Below are 21,087 nucleotides of genomic sequence, written 5' to 3'. Positions count from 1 at the left end.
CACTTGGAGTTTGCGTTAATAAAGTGGCACATTTGCGTGGCACATATGTTTGGCACAAGCACGCAATAGCTTGGCAATATTGCTCAAGTCAGCTCAGCTCTGTGAGTGCATCAGCTTGTCGCACTAATGCCTTTCCGCTTTTGCAATGTTTCCAGCGAAAACTGCTGCACTTTAACTATGCAACATGGTAAAGGACTGGCAGAAGGATAATATGCTTAAGTACATAGATATTTCCTGCTGCCACACATATCCTTCCTGCTAGCGTGAACTTTCATGCAATTTTATTTTCAAGCGTTTCTTATTTTCCTACCTTTTTTTTACTTTTTTCAGAATTATTTTTTTTTTGCTTTGCTCTGCTTTGTCCTGCATTGTGGTAGGCGAAACCGTTGGCTTGTTGGATCGTTGCATTGTTGCATGACACTGCAAGCAGAAATGAGAGCATGTCAGTGCCAATGACATGCAGGTTGTTGTTGTTGTTGTTGGCGGCGGCATAGTTTGTATTGTGGCTAAAGTGTGAAAATACTACGAGGGTAGTTTATTGACATGGCACTTTTGGAGAGTGAATACTATTTTTACATTTCATTTTCCTTGGTCGGTGATTTTTTTTACTACTTTTTGGATAAGTTGTCTTGAAATCCAATAGTTTATTTCGTTGTAATGATCTCATTATTCGTCTCAAATATTTTGCCGAGGCGCTGTTTAAAAATTTTAATAGTCGCTCATGATTTAAATCATAATAACCTATCGGAAACAGCTCACAGCATCATTAATATAATTTCTACAGAGCTTGTGTATTTGCTTCTCGCTTCTTCTCAAAGAGTCTTCTCGAAGAGTTTTCTACAAAACCGCGAGATCATTACTTATTATACATATATCAAACAAGATACTTTGTATTGCTCGTTCAGCCGATGAAGACTTCTGTATTGACATTTAGTTGGCATCTCAAGCTTTATTAAGATTCATAGTGCTACCATGAAGATGAAAAGATATTTTACCTTGTCGGATCAAGATTCTGGTTATTGAATTTTCTGGTTAATATTCATATTTTGATCCAAAATATGAAAGATCCCACAAGATACTGGATACTAGTCACCTATCCATTGATTCCCGTTGGCCGTTTGCAAATTCATCATAGTTTTCCTCCAATTTTTTTTTTTAATTTCGAAAGATTGGTGTGAGATAATAAGATGATCTGCACTCTCGGATACTAATCTATTGAAGATTAGTAGTAGTAATAGCGATTTTCGTTTCCTTAGGTGCTTAGATTTATCAAACTACCCTCATATATGAAAGCCCTACTTGCCTACATAGTTGCTTATTGCTTAGGGCGTGCACCTACGAGTAAATGCACTGGCCACTCTACACTGCAGCTGACAGCACAAATTCACAGCGTCCATGCCGTGTCGACATGACACGCAGATATGCCCTAAAAGGTGCATGCAAATAGCCGGCTTTCCTTGCTTCGAGTGCTCTGACATCCATTTGCTTCTTTTTTGCTAGCATTCTGCCGACAAATATTCATGTGTGTATGCGCTTACTTGGGCTCAGGTGTTGCAATGCTTCTGCATTGTTACTTTCTGGTCTGGCCTTCGCTTGCGGCCTAGTCCCCTGACCGACTATTTTGTTTGCTTGTGTATTTTGCCATTTCTCTTTTTTTCTTTGGCTTAATTATGACTCTACATTGCAAATTATTTCAACAATACAACTGGCAAAGCCTGTCACTTCAAGCTATTTATGATGAGGTACGGAAGTGAAGGCACATTCTTGGGTTCATATACATATGTACAGACTTATATGTAACTTGTGTAGGCTTAGGACACTCCTTGTCTTTAGTTTTCATAAAATTTAGGTGTAAATAGGACCCCCAGAGGTGATCTAGTTGTTGATGACCAGGATATATTGAGTTTGTGGAGGGAACACTTCTCCAGCCTGCTGAATGACAGTGAAAGTTCAACACCAGGAGATGGCGAACCCGATTCTCCAATCTACGACGATGGAGCAGATGTCAAAAGGAGAGATGCGTGGCGCGCTGTTGTAGACTCGGCTATAACAGCCTAAGCTGTGTCTCCGCCGGGCAAGATGAGGAAGAGTATAGAAATAGCTTCAGAGAGAATAGCTTTTGTAGAGAACTATCAATCTTCATATATTTTCGGTACAATCCTGGAGCAGTAAAGGGTGCTCAGGTTTAAAAAAAGGTATTGTATGGTCTATTACTATAGATAACGTGATAAAAAATACTGTCTAGAACTGAAAAGTTCCGAATTGGATATCATGAAGCATATACTTCTCTAAAAAAATAACCACACAGCATGCTAGCCCTAACCAATCACGATGGCTTACAATGAATCTTCGAGAAGAGTGAGAGAATTTTATCGGTTAGTGTAGGCGGATACATACTATGTAGTATACTTCTCAGATACCACATCATATAATATATAGTATGGACAAATCGAAAAAGAAGAGCACAGATAATTTTACACCCGATACCAACGAATACTTTGAAGGATGGATGAAAAGCTACCAGTAGAAATCATGAAGAAATTCTTATCTTTCAATTTATCGAAACGCTTTTGGGAACTTTGAGCTAAGAAAATATAATAATAATGGCTAGTGATATCACACTGCTGGTGAATTAGACTAAGGTTCTTTATCCACATTTGGCAGACCGGGTACCTTAAATTGGTTAAATGGTTCACATTGGTGAAGATAATAGGTAAGGAATAAGAAGATCAAGAAAGTGGGCTCTAAGTTTATCCATTTACAGAGACCTCTGTTAGGCAAAATTTCCATTCCTCAGTTTTATCTTTAATATAGGCGATATCTTTTTAGACCTGAGAACACACTGAAGGTCGTTTTGAAAATATTTATTATTGGTGACAGCGTCTTTCTTTTCCCTATTTTTGTTTCCATTTTCTAACTCAAAGTGGAGAGTGGATTTTTAATGCTATGTAGTATTTCTTGAACAGTTTTGTACACCGGCAAGCATTAAACTTCAACGCAGCTCTATTCATATCAAATATATTCACGTGTACACACAACATTGTACAAAAAAATCTCCTGTCGCCAATTCATAGTTATAACCAGACTAACCCTTTGTCGGCACGAAACCGCAAAACCACAAATTTGCAAACAAACAAACATAAACTCGGTTTCTACTTTTATCACCTCTCACCAACTTCCACTATTTTGCATACATACACACACATATATATTCAAAAAGGATTTATAGCACCTTCTGACTGCATTTCCGTTACGGAAACTAATTGTTGTGCATGACTTTTGTTTTCACTTTTGCGAAAAACGTGTATATGTATGTGTATGTGTCCGTTAACAAGTCTAGTTATTTGCGTGCATATTAGTGTGTGTGCTTTTGCAGTGGCGTATAAGCGTACATGTTGACATAAGCCTTGTTATTTTCTTAACCCGAATGTCAAGAATTATTTTGGTCACATATTACGAATGTATGTATGTGGAAGTGCGTGTATGCGCTTGTGGTGCTTGAGAATGCCTTTGACACAATTCTTAACTGATTTATGTGTAAAGTTTAGCATTCGCTGTCGACGTACGGTGATAAAGTATTTGCAAAGTAGGCTAAGTATATGATTGTATGACTGTTGTAATATTGTAATGTTGTAAGTTAGAATTGTTTTGGTTTAAAGCGACAAAAAATGGGCTAGTTTGAGGGCAGTGGGCATTATGGAAGTGATTGAAGAGGAGTAATGAAAGTGTGTATTTTTAATAAAATATATATATTTTTTAAATAATTAACATTTTTTGAACATATTGCCATTTTTTTATAATTGTAAAAATAAATAGGAAGACCCTTCTGTATTTGAGCAGAGCTGAGCTATATAACTGTTTTTTAAGAGTAGAAGATTTCCTCATATATATCACTCTCTGAAAGTCAAATGGGAGTCCGCTACCCGTACTCGTTCTCCCTAAGTCCAAAAATGTGCCCGGCAGTAAAAATGAACAATATTCTAGTGCCTCAAGCGAATGAAGTTACCTATCTTGGTATTCACCTAGATAGAAGGCTTACGTGGAGAAAACATATATCTAGTAAAATAACGTGAATGAAGATAAGAGCTGCAAATTTAAATTGGCTTTTAAATAAAAACTCTAAACTTAGCCTAGACAACAAAGTACTTTTATACAATGCGGTCATAAAGCCGATTTGGATGTTTGACATTCAACTGTGGGGTACGACCTGTGCAACTAATATTGATATAATACAAAGGTTCCAATCGAAAATGCTTAGAACAATCACGTGCTCACCATGTTACATTCGCAATGAAAATATCCATAAAGATCTTGGTATCCCTATGGTAAAGAAAGCAGTAGAGGACAGCAGATTGAAATATATATCTAAACTCCGTGATCACCCAAACCCATTGGCTAATGCATTAGTACATTCCTGCGATCAAACACGCCTCAAAAGAAGGGATATGCCTGCGTACTAAAGAGCAACGTTTCAACAATACAGCTCAATCACTCGTTTGAGCTGGTCTAGTTTTTAAATAGATTTAAGATTTTATAACTTATTGTTAGGCTTAAAAACAAGCAGATTCAATAAATAAGGAAATATTGAAAAAAAAAATGGGAGTCCGCGAGAAGAACCTCTAGACGAAGCTGAATCTATAATCCTAATATACACGGTCATATATATGTTAGAAGAAATAAGAAAAGCTATAAGAACAATAATATATTGGAAGTAAAAACCGTCCGATACTGATCGGAGCTGATTATGGAAAGGTAAGGTTTTGAATTAGAAATTAAAAAAAAAAATAATTCAAGATAGTAAATTTTTGGGGAAAAATGTAAGGGTTGTAAATTTTCAATACCGTCTCAGTAAGGCTTTAGAAATATTTAGTAAATTATTTTAAATCTAGAACCAGATAAAGGGAGATGGTACAAAGATTATTCTTCGAGAAAGTGAATTTAAGCACTGGACCTATTTAAAGCACCTCTAACTATGGTTGCCAATAGTTGCCCTGAAGCATGAAAGGTGATCCCTTTTAACTTCCAAAGAATTATTGAATGGAAAAACAAGTAAGGAAGGGCTAAGTTCGGTTGTGACCGAATATTTTATACTCTCGCAATTTATTTATTTAATTTTAATAAAGTCCATCGAAATTTGGCAACCCTAATATTAGGTATATGGGAGCCAGGTGAAGTTATGACCCAATTTCACCCAAATTTTGTACGGCGACATATTATTAGAAGAAAATATTCCCTAAAAATTTCTTCGAAATATCTGAGAGTCTTAGATCTCTCAATGTTTAACGTTCTGGCATGTAGGACGTAGGCGCGATTGTGAATCGATTTGGCATATTTTCACAACATATCTTGGGATACAAGGAAAATTTCTGAAATTGGTCGAGTAGTTTCGGAGATATGGTTTTTGATCTATAAGCGGGCAGAGCCACGCCCATTTAAAATTTTGTGTACCAATTTGAATGCAGCCCTTCTGTACCTTCTTTATGATGAAATTTCATATTTCTGGTGTTTTTCCTAGCTGAATTAAAGTATTTTTGGTGGTTTTCAACATAACTTTTGTATGGAAGGTTATTATCCGATTTTACCAATTTTTATGGTGTGTAATGGGATACCTAAGGGAAGTGACTGCAAAAAGTTTATATAGCTTTATGGGTTTGCCAGATATACACAAAAAATCTATTTGGGGGCTGAGCCACGCCCACTTCCCCCAAAAAATTACATCCAAATAGCTCCCTGCCTAGTGCGATCCTTTATACCAAATTTTACTTTTATAACTTTATTTATGGCACTTTATATGTTTTCGGTTTTCGCCATTTTGTGGGAGTGGCAATGGTCCGATTTCACCCATTTTCAATACCCACCTCCATGTGTACCAAGTTTCATTAAAATAACTCAATTTCTACTCAAGTTATCGCTTGCACGGACAGACGGACTGACATCTACTCGTCCCCCTAATCACTTTGGTATATATAAACCCATATCTAACTCTTTTATTTCTGCGTGACACAAACAACCGTTATGTGAACAAACCTATAAAACTGTCTTTAGCAACTTTGTTGCGAGAGTATACAAATTTGGAAAGTTTGGAAGGAAATTTGTGGGTTATTCGCCAGAAAATATGTATATAGATAGACAAATTTGGACAAAAAGCTATATACCTCTGGCTCAATAAACTTTTTTTGACCCTTGGCATTAATAGATTGCTCTCTACATTGTTGTTTCTCCACATTATTACGCTTTAGCAGATTTGCCAATCCACTCTCTCTAGAAAAACACAACCGATTCAATCATTGTCAGCCACGCTTGACAACACACATCACTCATACGCCCTGGCGCACACACACAACAACAGGAGACACATGAAAAACCAAACACCAAACAGACAAACAGACTAAAGCAAAACAAATGACCGCGTAATATATGCAACTGCAATCAGCGCAGATTGCATATCAATCAATCACACACACCTGTTACACAACGACGCCTTGAACCTTATACTCGTGGCTGACCCGCAGGATAATTAATTTGCATACATTTACAATATGCCACGTATACAATTTACATAACCAATTTGTTTAACTGATTTACTAATGTTTTGCCGTTGGCTCGGCTGTCACACACGAGTAGCATTGCAACGAAGTTGAGAGTTGCAGCAATCAAAGTCGCTAGAGTGTTGAGCGCATTGCTATACGAGTATATAGTCAGCTATAATAATAATATCCAATTAAAATTCAACTGCAGTTTAACAGAAAAAAATCACAACAACAAAGTTGGTCATATGCAGTGTACTCTTTGTTGTTGTTGTGCTCTACAGCACTCTTTCGTTTGAGGCCAAATTTATGCAAACGTTTATGGCATTCTGCTATTTGCTATTTTTTCTTTATTTCTGGCAGTGGCAAGCAAAGTGCAGTGTCTGCTTTAATGCAAACGTCGCTGCAAGGCGCTGGCTGCACTCTTTATTTTATTAATATTGCTTGCTTGTTGCACACAGATACAAATGCTATAAGATTGCAATTGTATGTTTGTATATATATGTGTGTGTGTGTGTGAATAGCATTCCGTTTTCCACGTGAAACCATAAAGTTTTATGAGCGCAAATGCAAGAGTTTTGCTTATAAATTACCTGCTCATAATGCGACACGCGTACATTTTTACTTCGACGCGGTGCTGCGGTGTGACTCAAGCATATGCTACGCCACAGTTATATACATAATTTGTGCATTATACCTGCATTTATATGTATATAATAGCTTATATTTATATATGACCGAGTGCTCGTGTAGACAAAGAGGTTAAGTGGCTGTCAGGTATACATACATATGTCGTTTGGAAAATATTTCACGGTAATGTCTTTTTTAATAATGTGAAAGAGTGGTAGTTTAAAGTGAAAATTTTTCAAAATTTTCTAAGAATTTTAAATTCGAAACTTTAAAAAATAAAAAAGTTTGAGTTTTAAGCTTTAAAAAGAAAGAAATTTTAATTTTAAAAATTAAGAAATAATCAGTTAGCGGAATTTATAGTATCTAAGTTTTTCTGAGATTTTTATTAAAAACTAGCAGACCGATCCGGCTTCGCACGGATTTTAACATACATTTTAAAAGTTATACGTTTTTACACACTTATACACACTCTCCCATACATTTGTATGTACTTTCTCGTTTCTTGCGTGGGTTCATTTTAAAAAAGTAAAATGAGGAATATTCGAATACAAAATTGCATTTTATTTGCAATGAGCTAAAACTTGATTACGACCTCTAGTCTTTGGTGTCCGTTGTCTTTCTCTCTGATTATGAAGACGTTGGGAATGCTCAGAGCTCGACGTCCTAATGCGAGCTTGTATATTTCTAATATTATGTTCTTCAAGCCGGTGCACACGCCCCGTACTCGAATCTCAAACGCGTACTTGGTAGGTTTAGAAATTTTGTTCAGCAAGCAGCTGCGAGTGGTCGTTACTCGACTCTCTGACACGCGATTGCGATGCGAAGAGAATGAATTGCAAGACGATTTTCGGTTTCAGATTAAGATTCTCCATCACAGAGTCTTTTTGATACCCTCATCTGGGAACTATTTTCAGAAAGTTGAGATTTTAGCAATACATATAGCCTATGTTACTCCGGTAACTCGGGTAACTCGGGAATGTAGCTTTCCAATGGTGAAAGAATTTTTAAAAACGGCACGGTAGTTTTTGAGTTTGTTTATTACCAACATACATTAAAATCTTTCCTCTTTGTACTAGTAGTATAGATAATATAATCCAATGTCATATACATATATGCATCATACAAAAATTTCAGAAATGAGTACAGTTAAGTTAAGCCATTTCGTTTAACGATATTCTTTTTCAAAACTTCCCAGTATATCAAATATATGAAGCTTAACCTCATTTATCTACATACATATATGTATTTCAAAAATCGACTACGGGACTGTCTACTGTCACATCATAAGAAACTGGGCACTCTCATATTATTTTCGTATATTATTTAAGGTCATACTAATGTCCTATAAGGCAATATAAAGGTCACCAGATAGTGCCCGAAGGGATTACATGCCGTTGTTTGGAAGAAGATGAGATTGCAATGTCTATACGCTTTCTTCTTCAATGTCTAGTTTTTGCTAGATTGCGGCTAAAACATTTTGCGAACAAATTTGTGGAATACTCAATGCGTTTTGTCGACTCTTGACGGTCATCCATTTATAGGAGTTTGCGCCGTCCCAAAGTACTGCCGACCTTAGCTCTCCAAGTGAGATCTCTTGCGGCTCTGCCACAGAGATCAGCCCTATAACCTAACCTAGCCTAAATTTGCATCGACATCTGGGCTAATAAAAGACCTATACTAATGAAACATTCCGAAGAACGCTTAATAAATATTTTGATATTAAAAACAAAATAGATGATATTGTCGAAATCTTATTATATTCTTCCTGTAACTAGAGTACAGAATAATGATTTTCCATTCTATTATCTCATGAACTTCTACTATTATAACAAGTGGGATTATTTAGTGAACCCGTTATGTGTTCCATACTTCGTCTTTAAAACTACAGTACCAAAGAGCGAGGAAATTGTTCTATGGATAATACATATGTATATCGTTTCTAGAGTTTCCAGCTTTGCTGGTTACTTTTGAAGGGATAATATGGTGCAAAAGCGTGGACGATTTCAACATCCGATGAGAAGGCACTAGGAGTTTTCGAGTGGAAAATTTTGCGCAAGATTTATGGTCCTCAGAATATTGACAACGGCGAATACCGCAGACGATAGAATGATGAGCTGAAACCCGAGGAACAGGGAGACCTGTACTCCGATGGAAATACCAGTCAAGACTTAGTAAATTAGAGGAAATTGCTCTATGCATTCCCATACTGGAGAATATATCATTTATACAAGTCCTAGCTATCCTGGTTGCTTTTGAAGGGATAATACCATACAAACATTTGCGAGTTTGAGTATTGAAAAACTATGATATCGGTCAGTAATTCTATCAGTTACCCATCTACATATGGATACACCGATTTTCATCAATTGTATATGTATATCTTAACTCTTTCCAATTAAAAATGCTATCGTTGAAATTAAAAAAAAAATACATTTTGCTTTAGATAGTGACGGCAGAAAAAACTTGATATTCCAATATCGAAGTAGCAAAAACTGTGGATTATGCACCAAAATTGAATTTCGTTTCCAATTTTTCATCATTACACATGCTGTTCCATTTTTTTTTTTTTCAGAAAAACTGAGCTCAAGCCTCTAAAGCATTTTAGTAACCAAAGCATCGAAGAAAAAACTAAACATGTGTCCAAGGCATGCAACTACCAGGAAGCAGTAAATTTAGCCAGTATTGCATTGTAACGGATACAACACACACACAAAGAAATAAATACAAACACACATATACAACACGTTCCTTGCACTCGCACCACTGACTGGCATTAGAGGAAATCGTGACTAATTTCTTGCGGTAGAAGGTAACACAAAACCATGCGAAGCGCGCAACTCAATGTGCCGCAGCACTTTACAATGCAACGTGCAACGAGCGTTCTAGATTATGCGACGAGGCTTGCTCTTGTTGTACATATGTATGTATGTATGTGTTTGCACTTTCTTCACTTTCGCTGCAGTCATTAAGGAAGACGTGGAATTCCGCATGCAGCGTACATGCAGCAGCACTACATATAAGGGAGCTATGGCGCACGGGCACGTCCATATAATGGGGTAATACAATTAAAGTTTACTGCAAGCTCACTTACATATACATATCTAAACATAATGTAAAATGTTTTAAAGTAAAAAAGGACAAATTCTTATTATGCTTTTACTTTAATGTCTCGTTTATAGCGAAGTTGAGTAAAAATTGAAGAAGAAGACACAGTTTGAGATTTTACTTGCTATAAATGTTGGCTTATTGCTTTAAATGTACAATATTATTGAGGTCTTATCGAATAATATTTCAGTAAAAATTCAATAATCGTTTGATAATCAAAATGACAACAAGTAAGGAAGGGCTAAGTTCGGGTGTCACCGAACATTTTATACTCTCGCAATTTACTTAATTAATTTTATTAATATATTGGTCTACAACTTGGTTCCGCCGTTTTTTTTTTGTAAATTTAAGTTTTTTTTGTATAAAAACGGTTACAAACGTCGATGAGCATCAGTCGCACTTTTCTTGGAATTAAAAAAGAAAAGCAAAATTTCCCGCAAATGTCGAGAATTCGGCTCAAAACGCGACATTTTCAGTTGAGAATAAGTTTGGGATGCAAACAGATCTCTACAAATATTTTGTTGGGTTAATGTTGACACAAATGTCCAAGATCGATATAAAATGATTTAATCGATTTAATCGACCAGTGCTTGACCCAAGAGACATCTATTGGAAAACGGCGGAAGCAAAGTTGTAGACCAATAACAAACAATTTGACTCACATATTCGGCATATATATGGTTACAGCACATTGAAAGTTTGAAAACCCTAATATTAAGTATATGGGAGCTAGGGGAAGTTATGACCAGATTTCACTCATTTATGGCACGGAGACATATTATTGGAAGAAACATATTCCCTCTGAATTTCTTCAAAATATCTGAGAGACTTAACTATAATTTCGGTAAAAAATTTATTAGAAGTACTGAGGTCCTCATATTCGATATATAGGGTCTCGAAAACTTATTGACCGATTTTGACGATTTTTAGAAGGGCGATGCCACTCTTTAAATGGAGTATTTTTGCAAAGCACTGGTGCTTACTTTATATATTGTAAAGTAAACTAATCAGACCGGTTTGAAAGTTCTGCTATATGGGAAATAGGCGTGTTGTGAACCGATTTAGACTATTTTCAGAAGATATCATTGGGAAGATATTATGAACAGAATTTCATTGAAATAGGTCGATTGGGAGATATGGATTGTGACCCATAAGTGGGTGGAACCACTGGCATTTAAAATTTTGTATACGAATTTTGGTGGTACCCTTCTGTACCATCTTTATAATGCCATTTAAGGCTGTTGGTGGTTTTTCTTACTGAATTAAAGCATTTTTAGTAGTTTTCAACAAAACCTTTGTATGGTAAGTGGGCGTGGTTATATTCCAATTTCCTCTATTTTTGGACTATATAAGGAAATGCCTGAAAAAACGACTCCTGAGAGTTTCCTTAATATTGCTTTTGTAGTTTGCGAGGCATTTGTTGCGAGAATTATAAATATTCACAGAGTTTTTAACCCCTTTAATATCGTCGAGCAAATTGGACAGAATATAATCAGATTTCTCAAAATATATCATTTAAGATTTAAGAATAAAGAAAAGAAATTCCCAATTTCTGCCTTTCAGATAACGTATACACACTTTCCTACTTCATTGTTATCAAAAAAAGGCTTACGGAGATCTATGGCAGCGTTATATCTAAAGAATTTTATACTAGAAGTCCCCCGTACCTATCATCATACTAATATTAAACTCTTCTTTTCGATTTTTTCTATTTGCCATTTGGAACCCCCTCCACACTTAATTAACAGTTATAATAACAAAATTTAATTGTTAATTTTTAATGAAAATAATTTGCACTTACCTGTTTCCATTCGACTTTATCGATGCCATCCTCGCCAGCCATCTCAATAGGTGGTCGCAAAATCGAGACATACTGTGCGCCAAAAGTAAACAACAACCAAGCAGAAACAGTTGTACGACGCGGTGTCCATGTGCCAGGAGGTGGTAGCCAGAGATATGTTGTAGTAAGCGCCACAGCGGAAGCGTATCGGAAACGTAAGTGGTACGAGTTGTAGGCGGCAGCGAGACAATTCGAGCGGAAAAAATGGTAAAAAAGAGAATTAATAGTTAACGAATGAAATTAAGAGCAGAAAGACCTGGATAAATAGTTGAATGGGAGTTGTTGTTGTTATCTGTTGCTTGGTTAGTTAGTTAGGTTATTGTGGGTTTGTATTTTAATTAGTATCTTATTTGCTTGATAGGTGAAGCCGAGGAAGAGAACGCGAGTGAAAAAGATATAGAGAATATATGAAGCGGATCTTGGAGTAACTAAAGAGCTAAATAAATGCTTGAGGTTAGGAAACAGGAGAGAGTGGGAAAGTAATACTTAACAGTATGAGCTATCGTGAAATATTCTTGTTAGGTTAAGGTCAAGAAGTCTCAAGTCTAACAAAGTCAGTATGATTAAATCTCAAGACTTGCTGAAGACTTGAAGCCACAAGTATAAAGTTGAGTACTCTTCCTAGTGCTTAAGCTAACACCTTCCTACACCAGCACGAGAAGATTTAAACGAAATAATTTCTCTTACTCCTACTGAAGTCATTGAAGCCTTTATTGTGAAAAATAGAAAGAAAAGAAAAACTGCTAGCAATTACAATTTGTATCAATTGCAGCTTGAAAAAGAATAGTACAGAGTAGTAGCTAACTGCTAACTCTTTGCAATGCATTTCAAATGAGTTTTTGATTGCTTTCGCTTACACAACCCTCAGTCAAGCCAAGCCGAATGACTTTAGCAATATACTACATCCATACACAACAACACTACTATTATACTATACTATACTTCTCATCGTGTTGCCCTACATATAATTGCCACCCTGTTGTCCGCACTTTTTTCTACTCTTATCCATTTAGCATGTTCGTACAACATTACTTTGTTGGCATTTAAGTCGAGTTCAGTTTAGTTTATTTGCTCATTTTATTTCCTTATTAAATGTTTGCATGCCAAAGCTAGTTAGGTCTGCACGTTTTTCATTCAATTTAGCGGTAAGTGCCCGGAAATGCGACAAAATGCATGTGGTATGCTTTTAATGTCAGCAGATAGTTAGTTAGAGTGCAAAATGCAACAGTGAGGAGATACAAATATATATGTATAAAGTTCATATGTATTACAGAAGTTAGAAGTTAGTAATTTCATGGCGCTTGTGAATAGTAATTATTTATAATATATATATTAATTCATAAGGGATATTTTTTACATTTTGTATTAAAAATAATAGCTATCTGTTTATGACCGTAAGGAGAAAGATAGGAGATAAAGGTAACCTAAGTTATAGATTATGTGAAAATATTTAAAATACCAGATTATATTATACTCGGTAGAACATTTTAACTCAATCTCATTATTTATAACTCATTTATTATTCGAAAAATCTATTTTAATATCAAAAAAAGCTCGGTAAACTTTCAAACCGTTGATAAGACGATTTCGGATGTTATATGGCAGATGCGTGGTTGTTAACGGATTTCAATTATTTTAGTTAAAAAAGTAAAGTCCAAAAATCTTCATAGCGTTTGTCCTTAAGTAGTAGTCTCGAGTGAAAGACAGGATCTTGATCATTTAGAGTCAAATGGCTAATATTCTTTTTAAAATATCAAGAAAAAAATTAGTGTGAAATGTATGAAATTGAAGCTTCAAAAATATTATATTAACCCTATTATGTCATTATTATATTATTAGGTCAAAAACATAAAAATAATTATTTTATTTTAAAACAAAGTGAACTATATAATTAAATAAAGTAAGAGAGTTATTTAAAAAAAAATTTCATGAGAAAAGTGTTTAATTTAATGTGTGCATATAAGCAACATCCTGTGACTAATGAACCCGTATACATAGGACTTTGAAATTTTTATCACTTCATATTTGAGTTAAGACTAAATATATATCTTTCCTAAGAAAATGTTAGCTCCGCCCATTTTAATTCGGGCATGAGCGGGTTAAGGGGTTACCCCACCCTGAACACAAGAAAATCGGATGGTTTTTAGGAGTTTTTTGACAAAACTATATAAGGTAGGACTTGTTTACATTTATTGGTAATTTAATATATAGCTTAAGCTTTATAAATATTAAGAAAAAATAGTTTCAATTAAAAATGGCAGAGATTTATGCATTGCCGTGGATCAATTTTTCCCGAGGGCTCCTTGATGGTGTACATGATTGGCATTTAAATTTTTGTCTGAAGCAAGTAAATAAACAATTTTTCTTAAAAAGTGATAAATTTTGAACAGAGTGACGACGCCGTTTCTTTTAAACAAATTTTTTTACGCAAATGAAAACACTTCAAAAGTTTACCTTATATTCTGGGCTAAAAACACTGTAAAAAAAAATTGGATAAAAAATCTGTCAAACTATTCAATCGATAAATCCCACGCCACTCTGTGGAAAATCTATTTATGATGATGTATTTTAATTTTCATGACAATCGGTTGAATAATTTTTGGGTTATCGTGCACACCGTCACGAAAAATGTGGTTTTGAGAAAAAAATGTATTATCGGCGCGCTCCCACCGTATTGGGTTCTAATGATCATAACTTTCGTAATAATTGAGACAGTTTTTTCGGAGACATCTCAAAACTTCGTTAGAATATAGACTTTGAAATTAATCATAAAAAAACAATATATTTTTAATTTCAGTGTGCGTAAACCGTTAAGTAAATTATTCGAAAAATTCTAAATATTTGCAACTATTGGAAGAAAATAGTAAGTTAAAACAGTTTGGCGCCTATAAGTATGCTAAATTGGAGAATTTGAGCTACTTCTAAAAATGTTTTAAATTGGAACTTTAAATTGATATAATAATTTGAGATATTCATCACACTTCTGTGGACAATTTAAGGTATATACTGTCAAGCAAATAGCCGGAAATTCTCATTTTAAATTTTCCCGCTGAGAATATTAAAAAAAAAAATTTTCCCAGGTGATGCTGACCGTTTTCTTCGATATTCGTAGTGTTGTTCATTCGGAATTCTTACCGGAAGGCAAAATCGTCAATAAAGAATATTATCTTGGCGTTATGAAGCGTTTGAGAGAGAATGTTCGTCGCAAAAGACCAGATTTGTGGCGGAACAACAGTAGGATTTTGCACCACGTTAATGCACCAGCGCACAAAGCGATCATTGTGCGAGTTTTTGAACAAAAATACAACAAATATCATCGAAAAACCACCCTACTCTCCAGATATGGCCCCGTCTGACTTTTTCCTGTTTCCAAAACTCAAATTACCACTTCGTTGAAACCCGTTTTGAGAGCATTGAAGGCATCGACAACGAGAAGTGAAGGCCATCCTGGAATATAGCTTTAAAAAGTATTTCGATGATTGGATTGTTCGTTGGGAGAAGTGTATTGCCTCAGAAGTGGCCTATTTTGAAAGGGATATAATAAATTTAGATGATTGATAAGTTGTTTGTGTTCATTTCAAATTTCCGAGACCTTATTTGACAGAATATATGTATATAAGCAAGCCACCGATCTCAGTCATAAATTAATTTCATGAGTATAAAATTGGAAAAATATTTATACGTCAAGTAGGCTGAAATGAGATACTTAACTACTTATTTCAAAATGATGCTTAATTCCACAAACATAATAACACTCGAAATTAAAATTATCCATTTCAACAACTTGAATATTCATCATTAAAAAATTGTATGCAAATATTACTCAGAACATGTACGACCGCAGCCATGGATTAATGAATAGTAAAATACCGCGTATTTAAAATTCAATTTCTCAACTATTAATACACATAATTGGTAAGCCCATAAGGAGCTTATGCACATACATTTACAAGATATAGTACAATAAGTGTCGGACTGCAACGTGCCATTAACTGCTCCTTGACATTGTATAAAATTATCACTCATACGTAGTGGCGCACCATGACTACATGACTATATGCGTATAATGATGATGATGTTGATGTTGAGTATGTGGCATATTAAGCGTATTAACTCATACGTTAAACACTGTAGCTACATGTCATTAACATTTTTGCTACTTTTTCTCTGAATTCTTCCTCTTTTCATTTCTCTTTATCTCTTTGCTTCTCCCTCAATTTTCCCGCACTTTACAACACTTTAAAATTAACAACACACCATTTACATTTTGCCTTCGACGCATTGTCAACCTTATCTCTGTGTTAATTGAAGCCGAGTAATTGACATGACAATGCCACTGAGTTCATTAAGCCACTGCCAGTTAGCACAAAAAAAAAATGCAAAAAAACACGCAAACCGGCATTAATCGAGTAGCTTTAATAATAAAAAACACTGCAGGACAGCAGCGCTGCGGTAAATACGGTGAAAGCTTGCTGTTGGGTTAAGGTAAGCATTTAACAAGAAACCAAAAGCAACAACAAAGTTGGCAAAAGTGATAAAAATCGACAGCGAGACGCACGCCAGGGACTTCATTAACATACAATTGCTAAATGAGTTTGACATTTTTTTCTCGGGTTTTTGATTGTTTTTCACTCGCCAACCACTGTCATTGGTTTTTCGCTTTCCCAAAGGATGCTGTTGTCCTTTATCAGTATGGCTTTATATTTAATCTCGCTATATTTGTCATGCACAAATGACTTTCCGATGTATAAATGTTCGTATTTGTGTGTGTGTGTGTCATTTGAAATTGTTGAACTCACCTTGCCGCGGTCGATGCTCCTGATCATATCCAAATCCGTTGTGTCCGATATGCCGCCGTGCACAATCAACACCCGATTGTTAACGATGGTGCCCAGCGGTAGCCAACGATAGACTTCTTCAATCATTATCATTAATTTCTCGGCATTGCGCTGTGAAGTAAAAAATAAAAGACAAAGAAAAATGAAAGAAAAGAAAAGTCGAAAATATAGAAGTATATAAAGACTAGTATAGTATGGTATATAGTATAATATAGTATAGTAAATTATAGTATATAGTATAGTTCGATAGTAAGATAGTAGACACTTACCCGATACTTCTGTTGCACCTCGCGTATGAAACCGTAACGTGCATTCATCACAGAGTCTTCATGATTGCCGCGATTCAAATGCACGGCACCGGGAAAGGCAAGAAAGCAGACTAACAGCAGCAGGAAGACCTCAAGACCCTTTTTACCACGATCCACAAAATCACCATTGAAGATATAGGGATTTTCGATTGAGGGAAGACCATTCTAGTGTTACGATTTTGTAATGAAAATAGTTTATTTGTTAAAAGCCTTGAGCTTCACCGTGTATTCCACTCACCTTATAGAGAATCACCAACAGATCATCCAGTTTACCATGTAAATCACCAATGACTGTCACCTGTTTAGATATCGCCGTTGATGCTTGATTGAGATTTGGAAGTCGTTTTAGTTTATTTGCAGCCTCTTTTAGTATACCACCCACATATTTGGCCAATAGGCGATCAGACTATGTGGAAGAGAAATATAAGCAATACTAGTTAATGATCCCAGTTTTTGAGAAAAATGGTGTTAGGTTATGACTAGATTTATGTTAAACCAATAAGAAAAAGACTGACGATACCAAAATTTGCCAGATGAATATTATGATTCGTCAAAGGTTTACTATATATATCCTAAAAATCATACGAACATTGAAGACAATAAACGTCCACTTCTTTGGATAATGGTACAATGAAGTTGAACGATAAGCTGAGATTCTAAAGATATCAGAGGGAAGTTTGTGGAATATAATTCAAGAAATTGAGAGCCGAACTCACAATCGAGACATTGAACTGAGCCACAGTTCAATAAAAATTACTTTGTTCTCTGGATCTGGATCCTAGGAACTTTTTCCCCTTCTCAGATCTAAGGAAATACTCAAAATACTCAAGCTCGGGAGTAAACTCAAAAAAACCTACATGCAAATTTATTATACTTCTTACCGTAGCAGAGCTAATGGATTAGAAACGCGGAGATCCTCAAAAAGTTCCAACTGAAAACTGAAGGTACTGAGAATCGAACTCACAATTGGGACAATGGATCGAGTCTCAGATCGAAGAAAAATACTATGTTCTCTGGATCTGGGTCTTAGGGTCGTTTTCCTCTTTACAGACCTCAGAAGATGCTCGGAATCGACGGTATTTCGCGGGCGTCAACTCACAAAAGTCTACATGCAATTTATTATATTCTTTACCGTAGCAGAGATAATGGATTAGTAAACCCAGAGGTCCTCAAAGAGTTCCAACTAAGAACTCCAGAAATTGAGACTCAAATTCATAATCGGAACAATGAACCGAGCTTCAGATCAAAAAAAAATGACTGTGTCCTCTGGATCTAGGTACTAGTGACTATTTTTTTATACTCACATCTCAGAAGATGCTCGAAATCAACAGAATTTCTCGGACGTAAAATCAGCAAAGTAGCCTACATAGAATTTCTTATATTCATTGCGGTATCAGAGATAATATGATTAAGAAAACCCGAAGGTTCTCAAGTAGATTCAACTGCGCGGTTACTATTTAAATTCTCTCTTAAATTAATTATTTTTGTAAAAATTAATACACTAAATTACCAAAAAACGCTGGTACTCACCTTTTTCTTGCGAAAGACATCAATCAGCGACACTACGTCCCTTTTGGTTAACGGAAACTTCAAATGTGGTCCATCATAGTTCTTATCCGAACGATATTCGCCATCATCATTGAAATCTGACTCATCGAAATAAACATCTGAAGCTGTAGTTTGTGTTGTGACATTTTATATGACACAAGCAATTCGCAAGCGTTTTATACACACATACATACATGGTACAAGGAGCGTAGTTTGAGGGAAATGAAAAGGATACAGATATATATATATATATGTATGTATATATAATATGAGCAATATGAGAGATTAGCGTTACAAGAGTTGCTATCTTAAGGAGCATAAACTACTATACAATCGTATTTACATAATATTATCTACTTAAGTTCTGATAAGGATAATAATACAGGTATTATGTATGTCGCACAGCCAAACACATGTAAATATTAATGAGGATTATAGGCTTAAGTCTACTATGAGCACTTGTTATACAGCTACAAGTCAGTGAGATTTTCGCAACACGCGCTTATGGCTGCACACAATCGCATTATATTTGCTTTTTAAATAAAGTTGTAATTATGTAGCTCACACACACAACAACAATTGTTATACACGTGTTTGCTTAAGTATTATCTTCTAATAATTGCAAACTAATTTTATACAAACTTATATAATTGAGAGTCTGTGTTAGCTTAAATGTCTTAAGAGTATGCTGTTTTGTAACAATTACCTAATGACATCTCTGAATCCCGTTGCATCGACGGACGGTGGGCACCGGCAACTTCGGGAATGTGTGTGAGCAGTGCATTGAAGAAGTTGTATAACTGTAATGAAATATCAAGTGGATTAAAATACATATATCAGTAATTACTTTGAAATTGAAATATTAATAACAAATTAAAAATTAATATTAATAATTAATTAAAAATAAATTAATTAAATAATTTACAGTTTTTTTATTTTTTTTTATAAAATTATTTTTTTTTTTATATAAAATTATTATTTTTTTGTTTGAACTAACACTAATTTTAATATAAAGAATTTTCATGAATGAACTATCTAAAATCAGCTATGACCTGCCTTCGGAAAACAAGAGAATTCTAACAAGTAAGCTGGCCTTAAACAGACACAAAAAATTTACACCTGGACAATAAGCTTGATAACGTAGCGACATATGCGACATCTAACGTATCATCCACATGGCTGGAAGGCATCTCTTACATGTTCGACTACTTTTAGACAGTCGATTGAAGCAATGACACCTACTGTTGAATGCCAGAAGCTCAAGAAAAGCAAGTACTCTCTTATAGAAGTCCGGATTTGGGGCCGATTGTCGCAATTTTCAAAGCTTAAATTAGGTTTCAAACAATACTTTCTCTCTTACAAAATCGGTTCCTTTTCATAACATTATTGAATTGGGTGGATATTTCCAGATTTGATCCCCTTCAGGATCCGATTTTCTATAATAAAATTTATCCCAAAGACTTTCATATAAATAGTTTCAGCGTGGGTCCACTAATTATGAGCGTCTAATTGAGCATCTATCCAAGCCGTATAAATTTTAGAGCTAACCAAGCGGTTTTGTGAATTGAGTAGTTTTTAGAAGCAAAAATCCCTAAAGGTGCCGACTGGTAATATATACCATAGCGTTGCGACTGCAACATGGACAGACGAGAAGTTGTTAGCTCATGTTGATGCCGGAAAATCTAGCCAAAGTTTGATTCTATCGTTGGGCATTCAAAGATAAACTCTTACCAAGAAAGGGAGTAAGAGCTGTATCAAAGTATATAGCGACGTTTATCGACGATCAATCTGGATACGATCAGCCAGGGGTCTTAAATGGTCTAGTTTCGCACAGAGCTTGCGGATAACTGGCCCCTTCATAATAAGATGGTATTTCTTGTGTAACGGGGGCTATGTGCAAGTGAACCTGATTTCACCTATACTCGGGGGTTCAAATTATGAATTCTCAAAAGGAAGAAAAAATAGTATATTGGGATCCTATAAAAATGCTGAAAGAAAGAAATGCTGAAATGTTCCGAGAAGAGGACAGCGTTTTCAATGAGCTCTAGAACAGAAAATGCAAAGGCAGAAGTTAAGTTAGGTATACAGGCAAAATTTAGAACTAGTACGGGTGCAGATAAACATAGATCCAGGAAGTCAACAACGACAGCGGTAGTCAAAATAAGGTACTGTAGCCAGAATCAGGCTTACAAGCAGAAGATTTCTGCGACCCAGTCTAGTAGTATAATATATTTTTGAGCCTAACCTCAAACTTTTGCGATTGCATGCAGCTAATTTGTGTTAGTTTAATG

At 35.3% G+C, this 21,087-nt stretch overlaps 1 protein-coding gene across 3 annotated transcripts in view; it reads right to left on the bottom strand.

Annotated features, from left to right (window-relative positions):
• The window catches only part of LOC105208828 (serine/threonine-protein phosphatase rdgC), a 91,163-nt gene that overhangs the window by 13,381 nt on the left and 56,695 nt on the right, over window positions 1-21,087 (bottom strand). For 2 of the 3 annotated variants that reach the window (XM_011178886.3, XM_011178904.3), the window contains exons 3-8: window positions 19,503-19,596; window positions 18,779-18,921; window positions 17,487-17,654; window positions 17,210-17,413; window positions 16,902-17,051; window positions 12,064-12,135 (exon numbers count right to left, since the gene is read on the bottom strand). In XM_011178886.3, coding sequence (XP_011177188.1) covers window positions 12,064-12,135; window positions 16,902-17,051; window positions 17,210-17,413; window positions 17,487-17,654; window positions 18,779-18,921; window positions 19,503-19,596 — 831 coding nt within the window. The remainder of the gene's footprint in view (window positions 1-12,063; window positions 12,136-16,901; window positions 17,052-17,209; window positions 17,414-17,486; window positions 17,655-18,778; window positions 18,922-19,502; window positions 19,597-21,087) is intronic. The other variant, XM_011178894.3, reaches the window with a different exon arrangement.

The sequence above is a fragment of the Zeugodacus cucurbitae genome, chromosome 4 (genome assembly GCF_028554725.1).
Source record: "Zeugodacus cucurbitae isolate PBARC_wt_2022May chromosome 4, idZeuCucr1.2, whole genome shotgun sequence".
NCBI lineage: Eukaryota > Metazoa > Arthropoda > Insecta > Diptera > Tephritidae > Zeugodacus > Zeugodacus cucurbitae.
The sequence above is the reverse complement of the archived record's forward strand: the minus strand, read 5'-3'. Positions and strand labels throughout refer to the sequence as shown.